This window comes from Bombina bombina, chromosome 6, assembly GCF_027579735.1.
Source record: "Bombina bombina isolate aBomBom1 chromosome 6, aBomBom1.pri, whole genome shotgun sequence".
Lineage (NCBI taxonomy): Eukaryota > Metazoa > Chordata > Amphibia > Anura > Bombinatoridae > Bombina > Bombina bombina.
Window position 1 is genome coordinate 323,711,201 of NC_069504.1, and position 23,387 is coordinate 323,734,587.

At 38.8% G+C, this 23,387-nt stretch overlaps 1 protein-coding gene across 1 annotated transcript in view; it reads right to left on the reverse strand.

Moving 5' to 3' along the window:
• LOC128664413 (dynein axonemal heavy chain 3-like) overlaps window positions 1–23,387 on the reverse strand; it is a 2,586,207-nt gene that overhangs the window by 13,796 nt on the left and 2,549,024 nt on the right. Inside the window, exon 81 of the mRNA XM_053719244.1 lies at window positions 15,846–15,903. Coding sequence (XP_053575219.1) covers window positions 15,846–15,903 — 58 coding nt within the window. The remainder of the gene's footprint in view (window positions 1–15,845; window positions 15,904–23,387) is intronic.

Here is a 23,387-nt window from a genome sequence, read left to right on the forward strand (position 1 = left end):
GGTGTGCTTGAGACTTCAGCAGGTGTGACAGGTGGTAGGTGCCGGCACGACAAGACAGCTAGGAGCTGTTGGGACATACTGGAGAGGCACCACATACAGTAAGAAGGAGAAGAGGCTTCAGGGCTGCTGGTAAAACACGTGGGGGAAATGATAAAGTTACCGAAGCTTGTGACAGGCTCAAAAGATGAAGGCGGAGGACAGAGCAGAGCAGAACCGGATAAAAAATGGTTCCTCCGTGGCCAGCTGAATGCTTTCCTTCAAAGCCCTCATCTTGCCATGTAATACTGCTTCCTCTGCAACTTTCATCTTGCTGTCCGGTTCAGCTTTGCTCTGCTCTAATGCACACACCGTGTAGTTCTATATGTTTATTTATGTATATTTTTTAATTAGATATATTTCATTTTGTAATAAATATGGGAGATGTGCTGTTACTGTGTTTAGGAAACTTTAGGCTTTTGCATAGGGAAAGAAGGAGTAGGTGGGCGGAGCTAGCAGCACATGGGTCAGTTAGAGCACGTCTGCTTCTCTGGAAGGGAAGGAGGAGTAAATGGGGGAGAATCTGACAAAAATGCAGCAAGCTGGTCAGTTAGAGCACGTCTGCTTCTCTGGAGGGGAAGGAGGAGTAAATGGGGGAGAGTCGGACAAAAATGCAGCATGCTGGTCAGTTAGAGCACGTCTGCTTCTCTGGAGGGGAAGGAGGAGTAAATGGGGGAGAGCCGGACAAAAATGCAGCATGCTGGTCAGTTACAGAACGTCTGCTTCTCTGGATAAGAAGCAGGAGTAAGTGGGTGGTATGTCAGTGTGAGGACTGATGATAGTTGGACACAGCGTTAAAGACAAATAGATGTGGGGTAATAGGGTAGTATATAAGTCACAGTATAATGTAAGGGTATGTAATCTTGTGTTTCATATGGGGTTTGAGATGTGTGTAGCAGTCGTAGTTACTTTGTTCCATGCTTTGTAATAAACTTATTAAAACTAATAAATAAGGGTGTTTGAACAAGGAGATAATGAAAAAAAAAGAAATTACAATATGTCATTGGCTCACTAGCTAAGTCACTTATGTACATTTGAGCTCTGGAGCTCACTTAAACTTCGAGTGGTTAAACACATATTTAAATAATTAAATGTTTTAATACCTTCAAGAAATCTGTTTATTTTTTTAAATATATATTACAGCAATAGATGCTGATATGTGTGTGCATGAGCGTTACAGTGTGTATGTGCATAACTCTTTGTGTGTCTGTGACTGTGTATGTGTCTGTGTGTGTGTGTATGTGTATGTGCCTGTGTGTTTATGTGTGTGTGTGTGTGTGTATGTATGTATGTGTCTGTGTGTTTATGTGTGTGTGTGTATGTGTATGTGTATGTGCCTGTGTGTTTGTGTGTGTGTGTGTATGTGTCTGTGTGTTTATGTGTGTGTGTGTATGTGCCTGTGTGTGTCTGTGTGTCTGTGTGTTTATGTGTGTGTGTTTATGTGTGTGTGTTTATGTGTGTGTGTGTGTGTTTATGTGCCTGTGTGTTTATGTGTCTGTGTGTTTATGTGTGTGTGTGCCTGTGTGTTTGTGTGTGTGTATGTGTCTGTGTGTTTGTGTGTGTGTGTAGGTGCCTGTGTGTTTATATGTGTGTGTGTCTGTGCCTGTGTGTATGTCTCTGTGTGTTTATGTGTGTGTATGTGTCTGTGTGTTTATGTGTGTGTGTATGTGCCTATGTGTTTATTTGTGTGTATGTGTCTGTTTGTTTATTAGTGATGTCGCGAATAGTTCGCCGGTGAATAGTTCCCGGCGAACATAGCATGTTCGCGATCGCCGCAGCGGGCGAATATATGCGATGTTTGATCCGCCCCCTATTCGTCATCATTGAGTAAACTTTGACCCTGTATCTCACAGTCTGCAGACACATTCCAGCCAATCAGCAGCAGACCCTCCCTCCCAGACCCTCCCAGCTCCTGGACAGCAGCCATTTTAGATTCATTTGGAAGCTGCATTCTTAGTGAGAGGAGGGACAGTGTAGCTGCTGGTGATTTAATAGGGAAATTGATAGCTAGGCTAGTGTATTCAGTGTCCACTACAGTCCTGAAGGACTCATCTGATCTCTGCTGTAAGTACAGCACCCCAAAAAGCCCTTTTTAGGGCTAGAACATCAGTCTGTTTTTTTTTTTTTTCCTGTGTAATATAATTGCAGTTGCCTGCCTGCCAAGCCACTTGCCCAGTGCCACCACTCATATCTGGTGTAACAGTAGTGTAAATTATAAAAAAAAAACTTTTTTGACTGTGAAACATCAGTCTGCTAGTGTAATCTAATTGCAGTTGCCTGCCTGCCTGCCTGCCAGCGTGTGTGCCAGGCCCACTTGCCCAGTGCCACCACTCATATCTGGTGTAACAGTAGTGTAAATTAAAAAAAAAACAAAACTTTTTCTCTTGTAAAGGTGTATCCAGTCCACGGGTTCATCCATTACTTGTGGGATATTCTCCTTCCCAACAGGAAGTTGCAAGAGGACACCCACAGCAGAGCTGTCTATATAGCTCCTCCCCTAACTGCCACCTCCAGTCATTCTCTTGCAAGCTCTCGACAAGAAAGGAAGTATCAAGAGATATGTGGTGACTTAGTGTAGTTTTACCTTCAATAAAAAGTTTGTTATTTTTAAACGGTACCGGCGTTGTACTGTTTTACTCTCAGGCAGAAATTAGAAGAAGAATCTGCCTGGAGGTTGATGATCTTAGCGGTTTGTAACTAGGGTCCATTCCTGTTCTCACACATAACTGAGGAGTATGGAAAGAAAACTTCAGTTGGGGGGACAGTTGGAAAATCACCTGATTTGAGGTATGTTCAGTATATTTTTTTCTAGAGAGATGATAAGGTCTAGAAAATGCTGACAGTGCCTGATATATTTGAGGTAAGCCTGATACAGTGATTTAACAGCGACTGGGATCATGCTTACAAGATAAGGGTAATTTTTATGTTAACCCTCATAGTACTTAGTGTTAAAACGTTTGCATTACTTAACAGAAAAAACGTTTTTTCTCTGAGGGTGATAAATCTTTATTTTGGGGCCTAGTTTTCCACATGGTTGTTATTTTACTCCTAGGAGTAGTTTTTTATGGCCCTCTGACTGTGAGTGCATGGTGGGAGGGGCCTATTTTCGTGCACTTTATGCGCAGTTGTTATACAGACTGAGACATCCAGCTTCTCTAAAGGAGTCCTCTGGCATCTAGGACCACTATAGAGGGGTTCTTTCCTTCAAATATCGTGTTTAAGGGAAGGTAGGAGCCATAGTAGAGCTGTGGCAGTGTGTTTGACTGTTTTTTAACGGTGTTACTGTTTTTTTGATCCGTTTTTGGGCCTAAGGGGTTAATCATCCATTTACAAGTGGGTGCAATGCTGCTTTAGTCTCTTGTACACACTGTAAAAATTTCATAGAGTTTACTGCTTTTTAACACTGATTTGCAGTTTATATGGTAGTTTTTTTTCTTAAAAGTACAGTACCGTTTTTGTTTAAATTGCTTTTCACATTTATTAAAGTGTTTTCCAAGCTTGCTGGTCTCATTACTAGTCTGTTAAACATGTCTGACATAGAAGAAACTCCTTGTTCATTATGTTTAGAAGCCATTGTGGAACGCTAACGGCTAAGAATTCAGGTTTTGCCATTCAGACGCGTAGGGCGCTATGGCTTAAATCCTGGTCAGCTGACGTTACTTCAAAGTCTAAGCTTCTTAACATCCGCTTCAAAGGGCAGACGCTATTTGGGCCTGGATTGAAGGAGATCATTTCTGATATTACTGGAGGAAAAGGCCACGCCCTTCCCCAGGATAGGTCCAACAAATCAAGGACCAAACAGACCAATTTTCGTTCCTTTCGAAACTTCAAGAGTGGTGCAGCTTCAACTTCCTCTGCTGCAAAACAAGAAGGAAATTTTGCCCAGTCCAAGCCAGTCTGGAGACCTAATCCGGCTTGGAACAAGGGAAAGCAGGCCAAAATACCTGCTGCTGCCTCTAAGACAGCATGAAGGAGTAGCCCCCGATCCGGGACCGGATCTAGTTGGGGGCAGACTTTCTCTCTTCGCCCAGGCTTGCGCAAGAGACGTCCAGGATCCCTGGGCTCTGGAGATTGTTTCCCAGGGATATCTTCTGGATTTCAAAGCCTCGTCTCCAAAAGTGAGATTTCACGTCTCACAATTATCTGCAAACCAGATAAAGAGAGAGGCATTCTTACGTTGTGTTCAAGACCTTCTGGTTATGGGAGTGATCCACCCAGTTCCAAGGGAGGAACAGGGGCAGGGATTCTATTCAAATCTGTTCATAGTTCCCAAAAAAGAGGGAACTTTCAGACCAATCTTGGATCTCAAGATCCTAAACAAATTTCTCAGGGTCCCATCCTTCAAGATGGAGACTATTCGAACCATCCTACCTATGATCCAGGAGGGTCAATATATGACTACCGTGGATCTAAAGGATGCTTATCTCCACATTCCGATACACAGAGATCATCATCGGTTTCTCAGGTTTGCCTTCCTAGACAGGCATTACTAGTTTGCGGCTCTTCCCTTCGGGTTAGCCACGGAACCAAGAATCTTTACGAAGGTTCTAGGGTCCCTACTGGCAGTTCTAAGGCCATGAGGCATAGCGGTGGCTCCTTACCTAGACGACATTCTGATACAGGCGTCGACTTTTAAAATCGCCAAGTCCCATACGGACATTGTTCTGGCATTCCTGAGGTCTCACGGGTGGAAGGTGAACGAAGAAAAGAGTTCTCTCTCCCCTCTCACAAGAGTTTCCTTACTAGGAACTCTGATAGATTCAGTAGAAATGAAGATTTTTCTGACAGAAGTCAGGTTGTCAAAGCTTCTAACTTCCTGCCATGCTCTTTATTCCACTTCTCAGCCGTCAGTGGCTCAGTGTATGGAAGTAATCGGCTTAATGGTAGCGGCAATGGACATAGTTCCATTTGCCCGCCTACATCTCAGACCGCTGCAACTTTGCATGCTCAGTCAGTGGAATGGGGATTACACAGATTTGTCCCCACTGCTAAATCTGGATCAGGATACCAGGGATTCTCTTCTCTGGTGGCTATCTCGGGTCCATCTGTCCAGGGGAATGAGCTTCCGCAGGCCAGAATGGACTATAGTGACGACAGATGCCAGCCTTCTGGGCTGGGGCGCAGTCTGGAACTCCCTAAAGGCTCAGGGCTCGTGGTCTCAGGAGGAAGCCCTCCTTTCTGATAAACATTCTGGAACTAAGAGCGATATTCAATGCTCTTCAGGCTTGGCCTCAGCTAGCGGAGGTCAGGTTCATCAGACTTCAATTGGACAATATCACGACTGTGGCCTATATCAACCATCAGGGGGGAACAAGAAGCCCCCTGGCAATGTTGGAGGTTTCAAAGATAATTCTATGGGCAGAGGTTCACTCTTGCCATCTTTCAGCTATCCATATCCCAGGAGTAGAGAACTGGGAGGCAGATTTTTTAAGTCGGCAGACTTTTCATCCGGGGGAGTGGGAGCTCCATCCGGAGGTATTTGCCCAGTTGATTCAACTATGGGGCAAACCAGAACTGGATCTCATGGCGTCTCGTCAGAACGCCAAGCTTCCTTGTTACGGGTCCAGGTCCAGGGACCCCAAGGCAGCGCTGATAGATGCTCTAGCAGCGCCCTGGTCCTTCAGCCTGGCTTATGTGTTTCCACCATTTCCTCTGCTCCCTCGGCTGATTGCCAAGATCAAGCAGGAGAGAGCTTCGGTGATTTTGATAGCTCCTGCGTGGCCACACAGGACTTGGTATGCAGATCTGGTGGACATGTCATCCTTTCCACCATGGACTCTGCCGCTAAGGCAGGACCTTCTACTTCAAGGTCCTTTCAAACATCCAATCTAATTTATCTGCGTCTGACTGCTTGGAGATTGAATGCTTGATTCTATCGAAGCGTGGTTTTTCCGAATCGGTCATTGATACCTTAATTCAGGCTCGAAAGCCTGTCACCAGGAAAATCTATCATAAGATATGGTGTAAATATCTTCACTGGTGTGAATCCAAGGGTTACTCATGGAGTAAAGTCAGGATTCCTAGAATCTTATCCTTTCTCCAAGAAGGATTGGAGAAAGGATTATCTGCTAGTTACTTAAAGGGACAGATTTCTGCTCTGTCTATTCTTTTGTACAAACGTCTGGCTGAGGTTCCAGATGTTCAGGCATTTTGTCAGGCTTTAGTTAGAATCAAGCCTGTGTTTAAACCTGTTGCTCCGCCATGGAGTTTAAATTTAGTTCTTAAAGTTCTTCAAGGGGTTCCGTTTGAACCTTTGCATTCCATAGATATTAAGCTTTTATTTTGGAAAGTTCTGTTTTTAGTAGCTATCTCCTCGGCTCGAAGAGTTTCTGAGTTATCTGCTTTACAGTGTGATTCCCCTTATCTGATTTTCCATGCAGATAAGGTAGTTTTGCGTACCAAACCTGGGTTTCTTCCTAAGGTAGTATCGAATAAGAACATCAATCAGGAGATTGTTGTTCCTTCATTATGTCCTAATCCTTCCTCAAAGAAGGAACGTCTTTTACACAATCTTGATGTGGTTCGTGCTTTAAAGTTCTATTTACAAGCTACGAAGGATTTTCGTCAAACATCTGATTTGTTTGTTGTCTATTCTGGACAGAGGACAGGCCAAAAGGCTTCGGCAACTTCTCTTTCTTTTTGGCTGAGAAGCATAATCCGCTTAGCTTATGAGACTGCTGGCCAGCAGCCTCCTGAAAGGATTACAGCTCATTCCACTAGAGCGGTGGCTTCCACATGGGCTTTTAAAAATGAGGCCTCTGTTGAACAAATTTGTAAGGCGGCGACTTGGTCTTCGCTTCACACTTTTTCTAAATTCTACAAATTCTATACTTTTGCTTCTTCGAAAGGCTATTTTTGGGAGAAAGGCCTTACAGGCAGTGGTGCCCTCCGTTTAAGTGCCTGCCTTGTCCCTCCCTTCATTCGTGTCCTAAAGCTTTGGTATTGGTATCCCACAAGTAATGGATGAACCCGTGGACTGGATACACCTTTACAAGAGAAAATAAAATGTATGCTTACCTGATAAATTTATTTCTCTTGTGGTGTATCCAGTCCACGCCCGCCCTGTCATTTTTAGGCAGGTGTTTTTTATTTTTAAACTACAGTCACCACTGCACCCTATAGTTTCTCATTTTTTCTTGCTTGTCTTTGGTCGAATGACTGGGGGTGGCAGTTAGGGGAGGAGCTATATAGACAGCTCTGCTGTGGGTGTCCTCTTGCAACTTCCTGTTGGGAAGGAGAATATCCCACAAGTAATGGATGAACCCGTGGACTGGATACACCACAAGAGAAATAAATTTATCAGGTAAGCATAAATTTTGTTTTTGACTGTGAAACATCAGTCTGCTAGTGAAATCTAATTGCAGTTGCCTGCCTGCCAGCGTGTGTGCCAGGCCCACTTGCCCAGTGCCACCACTCATATCTGGGGTAACAGTAGTGTAAATTTATAAAAAAAAAAACTTTTTTGACTGTGAAACATCAGTCTGCTTGTGTAATCTAATTGCAGTTGCCTGCCTGCCAGCGTGTGTGCCAGGCCCACTTGCCCAGTGCCACCACTCATATCTGGTGTAACAGTAGTGTAAATTTTAAAAAAACAAACTTTTTCTCTTGTAAAGGTGTATCCAGTCCACGGGTTCATCCATTACTTGTGGGATATTCTCCTTCCCAACAGGAAGTTGCAAGAGGACACCCACAGCAGAGCTGTCTATATAGCTCCTCCCCTAACTGCCACCTCCAGTCATTCTCTTGCGAGCTCTCGACAAGAAAGGAAGTATCAAGAGATATGTGGTGACTTAGTGTAGTTTTATCTTCAATCAAAAGTTTGTTATTTTTAAACGGTACCGGAGTTGTACTGTTTTACTCTCAAGCAGAAATTAGAAGAAGAATCTGCCTGGAGGTTGATGATCTTAGCGGTTTGTAACTAGGGTCCATTCCTGTTCTCACACATAACTGAAGAGTATGGAAATAAAACTTCAGTTGGGGGGACAGTTGGAAAATCACCTGATTTGAGGTATGTTCAGTATATTTTTTTCTAGAGAGATGATAAGGTCTAGAAAATGCTGACAGTGCCTGATATATTTGAGGTAAGCCTGATACAGTGAAGACTTCTGCGGACTTGGATGAAGAATTCGGCCGCTTGGATGAAGGCTTCGGCCGCTTGGATGAAGGCTTCTGCCGGCTTCAATGAGGACTTCTCCCGGCTTCTTTGAGGATGGATGTCGGATCTTCAAAACTGTAAGTGGATCTTCAGGGGTTAGTGTTAGGTTTTTTTTAAGGGTTTATTGGGTGAGTTTTAGTTTTAGATTCGGGTTTGGGCAGCAATAGAGCTAAATGCCCTTTTAAGGGTAATGCCCATCCAAATGCCCTTTTCAGGGCAATGGGGAGCTTAGGTTTTTTTAGTTAGGTTTTTATTTGGGGGGGTTGGTGGTGTGGGTGGTGGGTTTTACTGTTGGGGGGTATTTGTATTTTTTTATTTACAGGTAAAAGAGCTGATTTCTTTGGGGCAATGCCCCGCAAAAGGCCCTTTTAAGGGCTATTTGTAGTTTATTGTATGTTAGTTTTTTTTTTATTTTCATAGGGCTCTTAGATTAGGTGTAATTAGTTTAAATCTTTGATAATTTATTTTTTATTTTGTGTAACAGTGTTTATTTTGTTTTGTAACTTAGTGTTTGTTATTTTTTGTAACTTAGTTGTTAGTTTTTTGTAACTTTGTATTTTTTTTGTAGATTTAAATTATTTGAGTAGGGTTAGGTGTTTAAATATATAATATAGTTAATTTAATTTGTAGTTTAATGTAATTTTACTATAACAGTTAGGGTAGATTTAATATAGTTTAATGTAATTTTAGTATAATAGTTAGGGTAGATTAATAGTTTAATATAGTTTAATGTAATTTTAGTATAATAGTTAGGGTAGGTTCATTATTAGTTTAATATAGTTTAATTTAAATCTAAAGGTAAGTTTAAATTTATTATAAGATAGGGATGAGTTAATATTTAATGTAAAGTTAGTGGGTTGTTAGGTTTAGTGGTTAATAGTTTATTTTAGTTTATGGCAATGTGGGGGGCTGGCGGTTTAGGGGTTAATAGGTTTAGTAAGTGCTAGTGATGTGGGAGGCCAGGGGTTTAGGGGTTAATACCTTTAGTTAGTTGCGGCGGGGTCAGAGAGCGGCTGGATAGGGGTTAATAACTTTATTAGAGTTGCAGTGGGGTCCGGGAGCGGCGGGATAGGGTTAATAACTTTATTAGAGTTGCGGTGGGCTCCGAGAGCGGTGGTTTAGGGGTTAATAACTTTATTTAGTTGCGGTGGGATAGGGGTTGGTGCTTAGTGACAGTATACAAATAAAGCTTTGAAAAAGCCGAAGAGCAGCGAGATCGATGACTGTTTAATTAACAACAGTCATACTTGGTGCGCGGCTTTTTGACAGCTTTTTATATAAATATGGAGAGTGTATTCAGGTCCACAGCCGCAATGTTAGGTGAGCGTATTGGTGCAGTCGAATGCAAGTAAGTTGACGGCTTGATAAGTAGGCCTCTTAGTCTCCACCTGAGGGGTTACAGATATATCCGCAGTATCCTCTGCAGTATATTTACTTGCACTGGATGTGCTCTCTGCTGGATCAGTAACCTGTGAGGGACAAAGGCCTCAGCATGTTGGTAAGACACAGGGGAGGGATTCTTTAGTGCAGGTAAAGGACTCAGGTATTACACAGCCCACAGCTATCCAATAGTACTCTCCTTATAGGTACTACATAGCTGGGGGTACTTACACCTGAGGAGCTTTACCTATCTGTTTAACATAGGAATTTGGGGAATGAAGCACAGGATAGTTCTTATCTAGCATCCTTAGAACCCCTTAGCAGCACAATTTACCATTTTTACCTCAAAAACCTTATTTTTGCATTTTTCTAAAAATGAAGAGAGCCAGTGACTGCCTAGTGTAGTTATCATTTATATCCCAGTGCAGTTGGGCAGGATGACACAGGGGCCTTAGGAGATTTGTTTGATTTTCACAATTTTATTTATTTCAAATTGCACAGGTCTTTGTGCCTAAATATTGTTATGACAATAAACTCCGCCCCTCTCATTGACAACCCTTTTCCCTCTCTGCTTCAGCTGTTATGAATTTAATCTGGTGGATAAGGCATTTTGTTGTTTTATTCTGGCAAGTTTAACCCCTTCTATGTCCTGGAGGTGGGTGATTAACTCTTACAAGAGCTGCTAAGGGGGTTGGGTGCTTAGAAGATTTTCTCTGCTACTTAATTTTCATTCTCTTAGCTCTTTTTTGTTCTGAGGTATGCTGTGTGCTAGTACTGTTGTAAATAATTTTATTCCCAGTTTTTGTACAGCAATTTGCTTTTTAATTGTGTATCCCCCATCTGTCCACAGTTTTGTTAAGCAGCAAATTGAACCCCCTTTAACCCACTAAGGGGCACTTTATCTCCAGTTGGTGTTGCATGCAGGTCTGCCAATCCTGTATTACCACAAATTGGTTTATTTTCATGAAGCAAGTTAATCAAACTGCCTTAGTTAGTATAATTAGTTTATATATTCTGAAAGGCTTATCTGCTGTAAATGAACAATTTGCATATTCATTCCTCATATATACGATTTTTTTTTATATTTCTCAGCTGCTTAAATTTACATAAAAAAATGTATACATGTAATATTATATGTATGTCCTTCCTGCTAGAGTATGATCAATTATCAGAGAGAGTTTCTCATACATTATCTCTGCAGTGACTATTTTAATATTCTGAGTTTCCTTTACAGAATGTACAAGACCTTTCTGCAGTGGCTCAACTTGGAATATTTATTCCTTCAAGAATGAATATTTACTATGTTATGGTTGCATGACTTTTACAGGGTGATGTACAAATCTCTGTTACATGCATGTTTTTAACCATATGTATGGCAGTTTTGTTTTGTCCAGCTCATAACATATTTGAATTCCTGCATCTCTAATTCTAGTAGTGTTCTAAGGAATACAGATTTAAAATGGCGTACTCTCCTTACAGTACATAAATACTATATATAGTTATGAAATTGTACAGCAGCTTATTTTGAATGTCATTACAGCATATTATTACCTGCAGTGAGCCAATAACTTGGGTTTACTTATCCAGTGATTATACCTTTCTATACAGATAGGTGTGCTTTATGTGTCCAAGTGATTGTATTTATAATTGGTTGTATAACCAGTTTATGTTAGCAATATATGTTTTATATGCTCTATCCTGTATAAACTCAAATATATTAAAGTCCCAAGTATAGCTTCAACAGGGTACTTGGTATTTTAATTTTATTAAAAAAATAAATTATATATATATATATATATATATATATATATATATATATATATATATATATATATATATATATATATATATATATATATATATATATATATATATATATATATATATATATATACATATAGTAACTCTGCTTAGTCTAACAGGTTGTATATAAAAATAATTCCTCTGGGCAGTATATTTAGGATTCATCCATATAATAGTTATGTAACCCTAACTATAGATATACATTTTTAACACCTGACTGGTATTGTACTTTAACATAGTCAATATTTAAATTCAGATAAGTGCAATGGGGCATGCATATGTGTACCAAATATAATCATTATGTAGACATGTGTTGTATTGAATTATATAGCTTTGTATTACCAGTACAAATGTTTCCACCTCAGCCTATGTACTGTGTTGCTTTCCTACTTTCTTTTCCTGTTACACAACAGAGATACTATTTTGATAGAACAGGATACTTTTATGTATTTTTTTGGTTCGGTTACTACTGACCTCATTAATATTATGTACTTTGGCTAATCTCATTATTTTGAGTAGTATATAGTCTGTTTTTTGACAGACCATGAAAATTACTTTTATCTCAGATTCTAAATTTTATGTTCACCTACAGATATGGATCTTGCATCAACATGCATTGCTAGTCTAAATACACACGATCTATGTCAAGCTTAGTGTTAACATACCTAGCTTCACTAATAAATCATCTAAAGTTTGATTAGACCTGTGGATGCTGTTTTCCTCTTTAGAGTTATCTTTTATATGTGTGTTTAACATTTTTTTTATTATAGGGAGATTTTCTGATTCAAGATTTTACCTCAGCCCTCCTGTGCTTCAAGGACAAACCAGATGCTGCAAACCAGGAATCACAGACTCATTTTCAGCTGCAGGTGCTATACTCTGTATTTCACTACCTAGAAAATGTGGAAGGTAAGCCCTAATGCACAGGCAGCTCTTACAGTGTCTTACAAGGTTCCTGTCCTGTTTTCTTATGACTATTTAAAAGGTACTTTGTTTCCTTGCTCTGTAACATTTCTGCATCCTTTTTTATTTCCTTTCCTTGTTTTCAGTGCTCACATCAGCACTCGCTTGGGCCAGGATGCCATCTGGAGGTCTCAAGAGATGTAAGGAGTTTGGTTCCCTCTGGAACCAAGTCTACCACTCAACATTCTGGAACTCAAAGCATTTCTTAGTGTTCCTCAGACCATGGTCCCTTCTCAGCCAAGACTCATCTCCTTTTCTGATCAGACATCATATTAGCAGTTACTTAAATCAACTGTCAATGGGGGACTCACATCTCTCTTGTCATGCAAGAAGTGTCTCTCATCCTGTTATGTATAGAGAAGGAAAGCTGTTCTCTATCAACTTCATAGGAGATAACAATTTGGAAGCAGACTACTTTAATTTGTTCAGTCAGGAGGTTTTTCATCAAGATATATTTGACTAGCTTATTCTAAACTGGGTTCTATCATGTATAGATCTAATGGTGTACAAGCTGAATCACAGCTTCAAGCATATTGTGCCAGATATAGTGACTCCAGTGCTCTATGATAGATGCCTTAGTATGTCCATGAATATTTCATTTAGCATTCCTGTTTTCACAATTTGCTCTTTTTTCAAGAGTCATTGCAAGAATCAAACAGGATTCAGCTTCAGTTATTCTCATAGCTCTGGATCTAATTCAGATGTCTTCTCTTCCTACATGGACCCTACCCCTATGCAAGGATCTTTTGCCTCAAGGACCTCTGTTTCACCCGGATCTCAATTTTCTGAATCTGACGGTGTGAAGGTTAAATGCTTAGACCTCAGGTTCAAGGGTTTCTCTGACTCAGATATTTATACTTTACTTCATGCAAGTAAGCCTGTTAAGCAAATAATGTATCTTAACATTTGGAAAGCTTACTTTCTTTGGTGTTCTTCTTTAGGTTTTTTTTTTGGAAACCCTAGAATACTTAATTTCCTTCAGGATGTACTATATTAGGCCCTGGTGAGAATTTGTCCTATTGTTAGACCAATTTCTCCTCCTTGGAACTTGAGTTTTGTTCTCTCTGTTCTGCAAGGTACTGCTTTTGAACCTAGGTTTATTTTAGACCTTAAATGGTTGTCCTGTAAGATTATATTTCTTCTAGCCATTTAATCAGCTAGAAGAGTTTCTGAATTATCAGCTCTATCTTGTGATCCTCCATTTCTGATTTTTTTCACCAATATAAGGCAGTCCTCTGGATCAAATATGATTATATTCCAAAGGTGGTATCTTCAGAAAATATAAGTCAGAACATAGTTGTTCCTTCTTTGTGTCCAAAGCCTTCCAATCCAAAGGAAATATTACTTCACAACCTAGATGTTGTCAGAGCCAGTGGCGTCACTAGGGTTGGTGTAACCTGGTGCGGTAAGTTATGGTGTCACCCCCCCCCCAGAAAGCAGACACACACAAAAACACTGGCACACACACATACAAACACTCAGACACACTTAAAATAGACTCAGATGCACACACACAAACTCAGAAACACAGACATACACACAAAAAAACACACAGAAAAACACTCAGACACACACACAAAAACACACACAGAAAAACACTCAGACACACACACACACAAACACTCAGGCACAAACACAAACACTTAGACACACACACACACACACAAACACTTAGACACACACACGCACACACGCACACAAAAACACTAAGACACACACACAAAAACACTCAGACACACACACAAAAACACTCAGACACACACACACACACAAAAACACTCAGACACACACACACACAAAAACTCAGACATGCACACACAAAAACTCAGACACACACACATACAAAATATGTAAACTGCACTGCATTAATTATAAAGCTCATGCCTAGAGCTGCTCCCTGGCTCAGCAGAGCATTAAATGAAAGATAAACAGAGCACTCTAAAATAAATCACTAAAGCAAAGGTTTAGGGGCGCAAACTATGAAAATTCTGCTCTCTGACTCTGTTCCAAGTCTGTCAGTGCACAGCCCCGGGCCGCGTGCCTACCGCTTCTTATTGCCAATCACCTCTGCACTCTGCCCCCGCCCGCCCCTCCTACCTCTTCAGTGTGCACTTAGTGTACCATAAACCATACCAGTCTGGTGGGCATCATACGTCACTCCTTCACTTTAGAGACAGTGTCAGACAGTCATGCGGTCAGGTGCCAGGCATCCCCTCACAATTTCCCAGTTCCCGTTTAGAGAGACAGCACAGCAGTGAGTGACTCCACTGCTCCACACGTCACTGAGCAGTGAGCACAGATAAGCAGGCAGGTTTAGGCTAGCAGCGCAACTTCGCAAGCCCCACGGCACGCCCACAACATTCATAGTGAAATTGGACAGAGGAGCAAAAGCAGCCAGGAAAACTATTCATGGAAATTGCAGCGCTGGCTCAAGGGGCAAACAAATGAAGTGTCTACAACTTCCCCAGTCCCACTAATGTTCACAAATGCTGGCCCCTCTAATAAAAATTCTATGCATATCTACATTGTATTTCTTTGGAGGGTGTCACCCGGGTGTGGCCCGCACCCCCTAGTGACGCCACTGGTCAGAGCTTGAAAGTTCTATATTCAGGCTACTAAAGACTTTAGACAAACTTCCGGTTTATTTGTCAACTACTCTGGTCAGAGGGCCAGAAATATATGGTGGGAGTCCTGGCATCCTGGATTAAGCAGATTTTTTGTACGCTTCTTGTTTGCGGTAAAACCACCACTAAAAAGAGTAATTGCTCATTCTACAAGATCAGTATCTACTTCTTGGAATTTGAATGATGATGTCTCCTTGGAACATATCTGCAATGCTGCAACCTGGTCTTCCCTTTACACTTTTTCCAAATTTTATCATATTGACATTTATGCTTCTTCTGATGCAGCTTTTGGCAGTAACTCCTTCAGGCCACACTGTCCGGCAAATAGGAACTGCTTACTTTTTGTCCCACCCATCCTTAACATAGACTCTCAGCTTGGGTATTGTACCGATAAATTTATTTCCTTCAGGCTGATGAGAGTCCATAGCCCCCACCTTATTTTTGTATATGGGTGACTCTTCTCATTTGCACCTCGTAACTTTGCTTTCTAAATTTCCTATCTTTTTTTCTTTCTCTCTCCTCTGCTCGGCTATACATAAGCTGAAAAGGGAGAGGAAGTGGAAGGAACTAAAGCTCTATCAGGGTTCTTGACCTCCTCCTGAAAGGCTGGAACATATACCACATGTTATGAAATTATGGACTCTCATCAGCCCGAAGGAAATACATTTATCGGTAAGTATAAATTATTTTTATTCTTATTATTAATTGACCGTTATAATAAATAATAATAAACAATAATAATACTATAATAAAAAATGTAAAATTAAAGTTTTCTTGCAATACAGTGAGAGAAAAGCAGACTTTTATTCAATACACACACATGCATACTGTATATCAAATTTCATTAATCATGTGAATTCAACTCAGATAAAGCAATATCCTACCTGGACATCCATAAAATGAATCTTCTTTATTTTTTTTCTCACCAGGAATAAGCCATATCTTAAACAATGTGTTAAGAACTGTGCTTCACATACAGTATAAATATTATAGTTTGAAATGTATCAGTTTGAAGATTAGAAAACATTTATGTAAACATTCAACAACAACTAGCAGAAAAAATAGAAATTATTAGAATTCAAAATCTAGCAAAATGCAAAGCCATTTCATGCATGATTCAAAATATAATAGGTTTTGATTGTAGAAAACATAGTTTATCTATTTATCTATCACCTATCTATCTATCTATCTATCTATCTATCTATCTATCTATCCATATTTCATCCTGTTTCCCAATACCATGTTAAAAGCATGATAGTTGTTATTTTGTGCACTGATACATTTTCTATCTATTGAGATTTTTATTGCTGGAAAAAAAATCTAATTTAAAGCCAAAGTTTTATAATATCACAAGCCCAAACAGACTTTAAAACATTTATGTAAACATTCAACAACAACTAGCAGAAAAAAAAGAAATTATTAGAATTCAAAATCTAGAAAAATGCAAAGCCATTTCATGCATGATTCAAAATATAATAGGTTTTGGTTGTAGAAAACATAGTTACAAATTCTATCTATCTATCTATCTATCTATCACCTATCTATCTATCATCTATCTACAGTATCTATGTATCTATGTATCTATCTATCTATCTATCTATCTATCTATCTATCTATCTATCTATCTATCTATTTATCTATCACCTATCTATCTATCTATCTATCTATCTATCTATCTATCTATTTATCTATCACCTATCTATCTATCATCTATCTACAGTATCTATGTATCTATGTATCTATCTATCTATCTATCTATCTATCTATCTATCTATCTATTTATCTATCACCTATCTATCTATCTATCTATCTATCTATCTATCTATTTATCTATCACCTATCTATCTATCATCTATCTACAGTATCTATGTATCTATGTATCTATCTATCTATCTATCTATCTATCTATCTATCTATCTATCTATCTATCCATATTTCATCCTGTTTCCCAATACCATGTTAAAAGCATGATAGTTGTTATTTTGTGCACTGATACATTTTCTATCTATTGAGATTTTTATTGCTGGAAAAAAAATCTAATTTAAAGCCAAAGTTTTATAATATCACAAGCCCAAACAGACTTTAAAACATTTATGTAAACATTCAACAACAACTAGCAGAAAAAAAAGAAATTATTAGAATTCAAAATCTAGAAAAATGCAAAGCCATTTCATGCATGATTCAAAATATAATAGGTTTTGGTTGTAGAAAACATAGTTACAAATTCTATCTATCTATCTATCTATCTATCACCTATCTATCTATCATCTATCTACAGTATCTATGTATCTATGTATCTATCTATCTATCTATCTATCTATCTATCTATCTATCTATCTATCTATCTATCTATCTATCTATCTATCTATCTATCTATCTATCTATCTTATCCATATGTTATCCTGTTTCTCCATACCATGTTAAAAGCATGATAGTTGTTATTTTGTGCACTGATACATTTTCTATTCATTGAGATTTTTATTGCTGGAAACAAATTCAAAAGCCAAAGTTTTATAATATGACAACCCCAAACAGACTTTAAAAAGTATGGCTGTGAAGTAAATTGTCAAAAAACTTCTAATACTACTACTTCTAATACTTCCATGCTGTGCTGCACCCTTAGAAAATGTTATGGGATTTGGCTTAGATCTAGGTTATAGTTAGTGGTAGTTATGGTTTCGGGCTAGGATAAGGTTCAGAAGTTAGGGTTAGTGCTAGCGATAGGTTTAATGATAACTAGACATGTGCAGAGACAAATAAAAGTATTTTATTCCGATAGTCACTCATTATTTGTTAATGTGAAAATATGCATCTGCTATTTTATATAAAGTACATCTGTAGAGGAGCAGCCAAACAACATATAAAATGTAAATAAAGTACAAGTAGTAGCTAGTGCTACTGCTGTAAGCCATTGTATTTTTTAATGGGGCTGGTATTGGCAGAGAACAAAACTTAAACTTATATACCTATTGACTGACACCAGAATCAATCAACTGTCAAGGACATTGCTACCCTGGTATGGAATAATGTAAATTTGAACTTTTAAAGCCTAAATAGTGTAAATTTGAACTTTTCTGAAGCTTTTTCAATTTGCACATAAGCCTTTTCTGTCTTTAGAGTAATTATTTAAATCACATAAACAAGTCAATTAAACAATTTTGTTGTATACATACATAAATTTGTTTTTCATTAAAGTGATTGCTCATTGTTTTTAGACAAATATAATGAAAAACACAATTTAAATTTTTCTATATAAAACAAATTCAAAGCTGCACACTGAATAAACAGTATAAAATAAAATGAAAACACTAAAGATAAAATACAGGAACCAATCTCCATATAAAGTCTGTACTGTAAAAGTGTTGTCTTGTATCCAAGAATTGATACAATTAGAGGTAGGAATGGCTGCTTCTGTATAAAATCATCCGATACCAACACAGAACTTCTCAAATCAAGGCAATCTGAAAAAAGCAAGATCCTCCTCGTAGGGTAATACGTTTAATACAAATAACACAGAGATAATTACAAACAGAAACCCCACCTTATGTCATGGGTTTCGGATAAAGGAATCCGATTTTAAACTGTGTTACATTTATATTATCTACTGGAAACCATTTGCCTTAATCTTTAGTGACATTGTTTCACGCTATGACATGTCCAGTTCAGCAAGCCTAGCATTCAGGATTTGACATCTGTTAGATCCAGGATTGCAGCCTTGATTCACCTGTAACTGCTGGAGCACTGACTTTTAGAACGCGATACTTATCTCATATGATTGAGGTTTTGGAGAGTGAGTACCCCTGCACAGGGGAACTGTTTGTGAATATCTCTATGTTATTTGTATTAAACATATTACCCTATGAGGTGGATATTTGTGTGTTTTTTCAGATTGCCTTGATTTACATTTCTTTCATGTAATTAGTAAGAGTCCATGAGCTAGTGACGTATGGGATATACAATCCTACCAGGAGGGGCAAAGTTTCCCAAACTTTAAAATGCCTATAAATACACCCCATCACCACACCCACAATTCAGTTTTACAAACTTTGCCTCCTATGGAGGAAGTGAAGTAAGTTTGTGTTTCTACGTTGATATGCGCTTCTCAGCATTTTGAAGCCTGACTACTCTCAGAGTACAGTGAATATCAGAGGGATGTGAAGAGAGTATCACCTATTGAATGCAATGGTTTTCCTCACAGGAGATCTATTTCATAGGTTCTCGGTCGTAGAAAATCATCTCCTACCTAACTTTTCAGATTGACTAAATACTTTCATATTCCATTACCTCTACTGTTAACCATTTCAGTTCTGGTTTGGCTATCTGCTATATGTGGATGGGTGTCTTTTGGTAAGTATGTTTTCATTACTTAATACACTCTCAGCTATGGTTTGGCACTTTATGTATTTATATAAAGTTCTAAATATATGTATTGTACTTATATTTGCCATGATTCAGGTTTCAGTATATTTCCTATTGCAGACTGTCAGTTTCATATCTGGGAAATGCATTTTTTAGGAAAAATGTATTTCTTACCTGGGGTATAGTCTTTTTTCAATTGACTGTAATTTTTATTTCGCGGGCAGAATTTGGCTCGCAAGGGTGCAAAATGCCAAAGTATAGTGCGTCATTTTTGGCGCAAGATTTTTTGGCGCAAAGTTACGTGCGATGATGCAAATTTGTCATTTCACAAGGTTGTGTCTTCATTGACGCGAGTGTGTCCTTTCCGGATGTTATTAGCGCCCCAAATTTTTTTTTTTTTTTGTGTTTTGCATCATACTTGCCGCCAAATATTTTCATTATTTAAAACCCCATTCCTATATGCCTCTTGACTTTTTTCTCTATCAGAGGGCTATGCTGTTTGCATTTTTTTCCCATTCCTGAATCTGCCATATAAGGAAATTGATAATTTTGCTTTATATGTTGTTTTTTTCTCTTACATTTGCAAGATGTCTCAATCTGATCCTGTCTCAGAAATCACTATTGGAACCCTGCTGCATGATCAGTGCTACCAAAGCTAAGTACATTTGTTGTTTGTAATAGTTGTCATGATAAACTTTTACATGCAGAGAATGTGTCCATCAGTAATAGTACATTGCCTGTTTCTGTTCCTTCAACATCTAATGTACAAGATATACCTGTGAATTTAAAAGAATTTATTGCTGATTCTATTCAGAAGGCTTTGTCTGCCATCCCGCCTTCTAATAAATGTAAAAGGTCTTTTAAAACTTCTCATAAAGCTGATGAAATTTCAAATGACCGACAACATAATGAATTATCCTCCTCTGATGAGGATCTAGCTGATTCAGAAGATCCTTCCTCAGATATTGACACTGACAAATCTACTTATTTATTTAAAATGGAGAATATTTGTTCTTTGTTTAAAGAAGTGTTGATTACATTGGATATTGAGGAAACTAGTCCTCTTGATATTAAAACTAGTAAACATTTAAATTCTGTTTATTAACCTCCTGTGGTTACTCTAGATGTTTTTTCCAGTTCCTGATGCTATTTCTGATATGATTTCTAAGGAATGGAATATGCCTGGTACTTCTTTTATTGCTTCTTCAAGGTTTTAAAAATTGTATCCTTTGCCAGCAGTTACATTGGAGTTTTGGGAAAAGATCTCCAAAGTTGATGGGGCTATCTCTACTCTTGCTAAAGATACTACTATTCCTATGGAAGATAGTATTTCTTTTAAAGATCCTTTAGATAGGAAAATTGACTCTTATCTAAGGAAATCTTATTTATATTCAGGTCATCTTCTCAGGCCTGCAATTTCTTTGGCTGATGTTGCTGCTGCATCAACTTTTTGGTTGGAAAATTTAGCACAACAAGAATTGGATTCTGATTTGTCTAGCATTGTTCACTTGCTTCAACATGCTAATCATTTTATTTGTGATGCCATTTTTTATATAATCAAAATTGATTTTAAATCTATTTCTTTAGCTATTTTAGCTAGAAGAGCTTTGTGGCTTTAATCTTGGAATGCTGACATGACTTTTAAGTCCAGATTGCTATCTCTTTCTTCCCAAGGTAATACATTATTTGGTTCTCAGTTGGATTTGATTATTTCAACTGTCACTGGGGGGAAGGGAGTTTTTTTGCCTCAGGATAAAAGACCTAAGGGTAAATCTAAAGCTTATAACCGTTTTCGTTCCTTTCAATAAAATAAGGAACAGAAACCTTATCCTTCCCCCAAGGAATCTGTTTCCAATTGGAAACCTTCAAATTGGAATAAATACAAGCCATTTAAGAAACCAAAGCCAGCCCCCAAGTCTGCATGAAGGTGCGGCCCTCATTCCAGCTAAGCTGGTAGGGGGCAGATTATGATTTTTCAAGGATGTTTGGACAAATTCTGTCCAAAATCAATTGATTCTGAGACAGAATAGGATTCAGAGTAAGACCTCCTGTGAGAATATATTTTCTCTCATGCATCCCAGCAAATCCAGTAAAGGCTCAGGCTTTCCTGAAGTGTGTTTTAGACCTGGAGTTTTCAGGGGTAATCATGCCAGTTCCGTTTCAGGAACAGGGTCTGGGGTTTTATTCAAATTTATTCATTGTCCCAAAGAAAGAAAATTCATTCAGACCAGTTCTGGAACTGAAAATTCTGAATCATTTTGTAAGAGTACTAACTTTGAAGATAGTGACTATAAGAACTATTCTGCCTTTTGTTCAGCAAGGGCATTATATGTCCACAATAGACTTACAGGATGCATATCTTCATATTCCGATTCATCCAGATCATTTCCAGTTTTTGAGATTCTCTTTTCTAGACAAGCATTACCAATTTGTCACTCTTCCTTTTGGCCTAGCGACAGGTTCTCGGTGCCCTACTCTCTGTAATCAGAGAGCGGAGTATTGCAGTGTTTCCTTATTTGGACGATATCTTGGTACTAGCTCAGTCTTTACATCCTGCAGAATCTCAAATGAATCAACTAGTGTTGTTTCTTCGAAAAGATGGTTGGAGGATCAATTTACCAAAAAGTTCTTCGATTCCTCAGACAAGGGTCACCTTTTTAGGTTTACAGATAGATTCAGTGTCCATGACTCCGACAGACAAGAGACGTTTAAATTGGTTGCAGCCTGTCGGAACCTTCAGTCTCAGTCATTCGTTTCAGTAGCTATGTGCATGGAAGTTTTAGGTCTCATGACTGCAGCAGCAGACACAATCCCCTTTGCTCGTTTTCATATGAGACCTTTCCAGCTTTGTATGCTGAACCAATGGTGCAGGGATTATACAAGGATATCACAATTAATATCCTTAAATCCCAATGTTCGATTATCTCTGACTTGGTGGTTAGATCAATATCATATAGTTCTAGGGGCCTGTTTTCTTTGTCCAACCTGGACTGTGATCACAACAGATGCAAGTCTTTCAGGTTGGGGAGCTGTTTGGGGATCCCTGACAGCACAAGAGGTTTGGAAATCTCAAGAGGCGAGATTACCAATCAATATTTTGGAACTCTGTGTGATTTTTAGGGCTCTTCAGATTTGGCCTCTGTTGAAGAGAGAACCATTAATTTGTTTTCAGCCAGACAATATCACAACTGTGTCATATGTCAATCATCAGGGTGGGACTCACAGTCCCCAAGCTATGAAAGAAGTATCCCGGATACTTGCTTGGGTGGAATCCAGCTCCTGTCTAATTTCTGCGGTTCATATCCCAGGTATAGACAATTGGGAAGCGGATTATCTCAGCCGTCAGACTTTACATCCAGGGGAGTGGTCCCTCCATACAGATGTTTTTTCTCAGGTTGGCTTCTCAACTAAACAAGAAATTTCCCAGGTACCTGTCCAGGTCCAAGTATCCTCAGGCGGAAGCAGTGGATGCGTTGACACTTCCTTGGTGTTATCAACCTGCTTATATTTTCCCGCCTTTAGTTCTTCTTCCAAGAGTGATCTCCAAAATCATCATGGAGCAATAGTTTGTGCTGCTGGTGGCTCCAGCATAGCCTCACAGGTTTTGGTATGCAGATCTTGTTCGGATGTCCAGTTGCCAACCTTGGCCACTTCCATTAAGGCCGGACCTTCTGTCTCAAGGTCCGTTTTTCCATCAGGTTTTCAAATCATTAAATTTGAAGGTATGGAAATTTGAACGCTTAGTGCTTAGTCATAGAGGTTTCTCTAACTCTGTGATTAATACTATGTTACAGGATCATAAATCTGTTTCTAGAAAGATTTATTATCTAGCTTGAAAGACTTACATTTCATGGTGTTCCTCTCATAAATTCTCTTGGCATTCTTTTAGAATTCCTAGAATTTTACAGTTTCTTCAGGATTGTTTGGATAAGGTTTTGTCTGCAAGTTCCTTGAAGGGACAAATCTCTGCTCTTTCTGTTTTATTTCACAGAAAGATTGCTAAGCTTCCTGATATTCACTGTTTTGTTCAGGCTTTGGTTCGTATCAAGCCTGTCATTAAATCAATC